The sequence below is a fragment of the Limulus polyphemus genome, unplaced genomic scaffold (genome assembly GCF_000517525.1).
Source record: "Limulus polyphemus unplaced genomic scaffold, Limulus_polyphemus-2.1.2 Scaffold7343, whole genome shotgun sequence".
Lineage (NCBI taxonomy): Eukaryota > Metazoa > Arthropoda > Merostomata > Xiphosura > Limulidae > Limulus > Limulus polyphemus.
This window is the reverse complement of record NW_013672953.1, coordinates 23,140-27,544: the sequence shown is the minus strand read 5'-3', so window position 1 is coordinate 27,544 and position 4,405 is coordinate 23,140. Positions and strand designations below refer to the sequence as shown.

General features: G+C 31.5%; 1 protein-coding gene across 1 annotated transcript in view; it reads left to right on the top strand.

Annotated features, from left to right (window-relative positions):
* Nucleotides 1-3,211: 3,211 nt before the first annotated feature.
* Nucleotides 3,212-4,405, top strand: part of LOC106474547 (F-box only protein 25-like) — a gene marked incomplete at its 5' end in the record, with an annotated part of 19,575 nt that continues 18,381 nt past the window's right edge. The window contains 2 exons of the mRNA XM_013935237.2: nucleotides 3,212-3,314; nucleotides 4,069-4,121. Of these exons, the coding sequence (XP_013790691.2) occupies nucleotides 3,212-3,314; nucleotides 4,069-4,121 (156 nt within the window). The remainder of the gene's footprint in view (nucleotides 3,315-4,068; nucleotides 4,122-4,405) is intronic.

The window sequence follows — 4,405 nt, the reverse complement described above, 5'->3', positions numbered from 1 at the left end:
AGCACTTACAAAGTTTACCGGCTCCATATTTCTTCAAGATATTACATGTTCTTCGTCAGAGGCGAATTATTAAAGTCAGTCGAACCGACGCATGTTCCTTCTACTTACTACATCTCAGAGTTTTTAGTACGACGGGAAAGCCTATCGATGTTTCAATTGTCGTGCTTTGAGTAGTATTGTCATACATCTAGTGGGATGGTAGTGTAAAATATTTCATGACAACAGTTTTCTAGCTAAAATCTCCAAAGATGAAGGGAGGTTTGGTACATAGTACATTGTTAAAGAAGATTAGTTTGGAGAAAGTGGAAGTATTTAGCTATGTTTGATAATTGATTAATTGACATAGTTGAGTACTGCTGCTACGATGCTTTTTCTGGTATTGCATAAATATTTTCAATATATAATATTCTTCTTACTGTTGATGTCGAATTCGTAATAAGAACTACAATTGGGAAATTTTAATCTTTGAAAAATAGGGGTGGATGAACTTAGCCATAACGATTAAGAGTAGATACACGAAGATGATAAATAAAATACCGTATTTTTCGGAATATAAGACGCACCCTTAACTTGAAGACAAAGTTTTTGGGGAAAAAAAAACTACAGTTGCATTTGAAAGATTTTTATTGAACAAAAATTCAGTTTGATACTTTAAAAATTAGTATATATTGTTCTAAACACAAAAGAGCTCAAAATAAGAAAATACCGTAAATCAAAAAAAGGTTTACTGTTATTTAGTTTGGTTCAAAACCTACAAAATCTTCATTGCTTTCAGTGTAATTTTTTTTTTATTTAGGGAGCATTATAAATAGTTATGTTTTTAAAATAAAATAAAAACTACTATTGTTATAAATAACACATTCAATTGAACTAGACTATGCATGCCTATTTAAATATATGTACACATATATTATTCATACCTTCGGTGTATAGGACGCAAGTAGATTTTGACATCAAATTTTGGGGTAAAAAAGTGCGTCTTATACACCAAAAAATACGGTACGTAAATAACTAAATGTTTATCAAGGTAGCAAGTACCCTTATGTGACACCTGCCAGTCTAGGAAGTATTTTTGAACATAATGTGGAGTTCTGTTTTGTCATGTTGCCAGGGTTTTATTTTAAAGTTTGTTTTCGTTTGTGAGTAGAATTAAAATATCTAGGAAGTCAATGTCCTGACTTGGCAAGAAAAGGTCTCTTGAGTTAATGCAAGTGTAAAAATCTAAAACTTGTATTCATGTAGAAAACTAATAAACTATGAGTGTCAAATGGTATAGTGGCAAAGTGTTTCTACTATAGTAGAAGAGAGAGTAGGCTATTGTTGCGTTATCGAGATCATGTGATTCTCACGCCCTCTACTTTCTAGAACTATCCTGTACTTTGGCGAATGCTCTAGTATTTACTAGATAGGGTAGTCTGGTACATATATAAGAGGGTGACAACGTGACACAATAATGTAATGTGTGTGTAGATAGTGAGTAATTGAACTGCAGTCACAGGGTATTGTTGAAGTTAACGTTCGTTCGTTATAGTGTTTGTTTTAGCGCGAATATTGAAATTAAGTGTATCGTAAAGTTATATTCGGAAAGAATAAACCAGTTTTATTAAGTAAAGACTTGTGTCGTTAAAGTTTCGTCAGAACGAAGTTACGGAAAAATCAATTAACAAACGGAGACGTAACACTATGATAATGGCTTGTAAGTACTAACAGAAAGTAGGCTTGTTCTGGTTAAATGTAGGTCCATGATATTGTTACGTCTGTGTTCGTTTCTTAATTTCCCATAAAATTTCTTTCCGAGAAACTTCAGCGATATAAGTCCTTTCTTAAATAAAACTAGTTTATTCTTTCTCAGTTCAACTTTGCAATACACTTAGAAAAATAAATCGAATGGCAGATTCAGTTTCAGAAATCCTTAAAAACTAGACCCCATCATGCTGGGCACATTTTGGCTTCTCTTGAAAGGAGGGCTACATCATATAAATAAAAACACCCCTGAGCCACCCCAAGTCCACATGCCAACTTTGGTTCTGCTAGCTTCATAACTGTATGAGGAGTTTGCAGAGAGACAAATTCACACGCAATGTAAATTACTATAGTTATAGATTATAACTTTTTTTCTAACACAAAATCGGCTTGTTATGTTTAGAGAGTGTTGGTTTTCGAGAAGAATAAGACAACTGACAACATAGCTGTGAATATAAGAATTTACATGGAACAACTAATTCTTATTTGTTGACAGTTCTAATATTTTTAATAATAAGTAAATCTGTTGTTGTAAGCTATATTTTCAATGCTTTAATCTAGATGTTAACTAAAGAGTGCATGACATTAAGATCAAAAATTTAAAAAGTTCTTAATTTAAAGGAATAAAAACCCTATAACCCAAGCACTTTTGAAAGGTCCACCTTTCGAAAGCACTCAGGTTATAGGGTTTTTATTCATTTCTATCAAGACTTCTTGAACCTACATGTTTTTCTAACATCATGTAAGCTCTTAATTTGATATAAAAATCTAGTAAATTTTGAGAGTATTAAAAGATGAGAGTACATTATAAATACAAAAATCAGTAAAGCATTGAGTTAGTGATTTGCTTTTAGTTAACAGAGTGCCAGTCATAAAGTGACGTATTTGGGTCTATGATAATTATTGTGCACATTCAGTTACTTGATTTGGTTAGGATGTACAAATAATTTTATTCTTAAATTTGTGGTAGTATTTCCACTGAATGTCATTTGTAACCATAGGGCTACAATACAAGTCAGTTTCTAGAAACATTAACGAAGAAATAAACTAATTTATCATCATTATGTGAACTGGACTTGGCCTTATTGTCACCTAATAATTTAAAAGAACTTACTAAACAAAAGAACATTACAATAGAATCATAAGAGTGGAAGACACCTTTAACTGTGAGGATATCCAAATGGTAATCTTGACAGAGTGGTAATTAAGGCTTTTGTGTGATTTGTCAGTTACTCATAATTAAGAATAAGTATTATAGCTTTTTAGCAGCTCTTCTGGTATAATATTTTATTTAAATCTAAATATTCATGTAAAGTGGTTAGAGAGACTTAAGGTGTGGTTGGTCTGACATTTTGTAGAAAATATTAATATTTTTGACACGAACAAATTTTCTGAATGAAAGCTTTTGCTTGATTTACCAGTACAATTATCTTTGCTATTTTCCCTAAAATAGTGTTTATTATAATATTTTAGGCTGGCATTGGACAGTGATGGAAATACAGATAGCAGTGACAGTGACTCTGAAAACAGTAACACAGCCACCAACAGTGTAAGTCTACAGAAAAGAAGAGGTAAGTCTTGACCTACAAAAGAGAGTTCACTAAAAACTGACTTTATGTTGCTGATAACTTAGAATGGTCTAATTATCTTAAGGAGGAGAATAAAACTATTTCAACATAACAAGCTAGGATGATAATAGGTCACACTGGGAGGTCAATTACTTCCATCTGACATGGTTATCCAAGAGTTAAGGTGCTGTCTGTCATAAATGTTTTCAAACAAGACATTGACTACACAGCATATCTAGCGAAGTCTCATCTTTTCTTTCCTTTCAGAATCCCAGTGCTTCCCTCTTCTTTTGTAATAAACTAGAATATATAGAATATATATACTAGTTATATAGTATTAAACATCATTTCCCAGACTAGTATTTGAACCAGAGATATTTAACAAGAAAAAATGAATTATGAAATTTATTAAATATTTAAAAAAGGAGAATAATTTCACAGTCAAAAAATAAAATTCATAGAAATTGTATTTAACGTTTTAAGTAAAGTATTTGATTATATTTCCATAAACAAATTGGATTTGGTATCTATGCTGTGCATTAGTTTTCTTGCTAGTTACCAGAAGTTGTGTTTACAGTTTCAGAAATTAAACAATAACAACTAATGAAGTGGTAAATTAAGTGCATTTTAGCATTTGTCATTAGGAGTTTGTAATAAAAAAACAGTATTTGGGTACTTGAGAAACTTTAGTAATGAATGTTGCACGGTGTTTTGTAACTTGTAAGTTTATATATTTGTTTTATTTTTTATCAAACAGACTCCAATCTATGGCAGCCACATTTCCCCATCACTATAAAGTCTACTAGAGAGGTGAGTAGCCATGAGTTCTGGTTTTTCAATATGTTATGGTCATGAATTAAATGATTACTACACTATAAAGTCTACTAGAGAGGTGAGTAGCCATGAGTTCTGGTTTTTCAATATGTTATGGTCATGAATTAAATGATTGCTACACTATAAAGTCTACTAGAGAGGTGAGTAGCCATGAGTTCTGGTTTTTCAATATGTTATTGTCATGAATTAAATGATTGCTACACTATAAAGTCTACTAGAGAGGTGAGTAGCCATGAGTTCTGGTTTTTCAATATGTTATG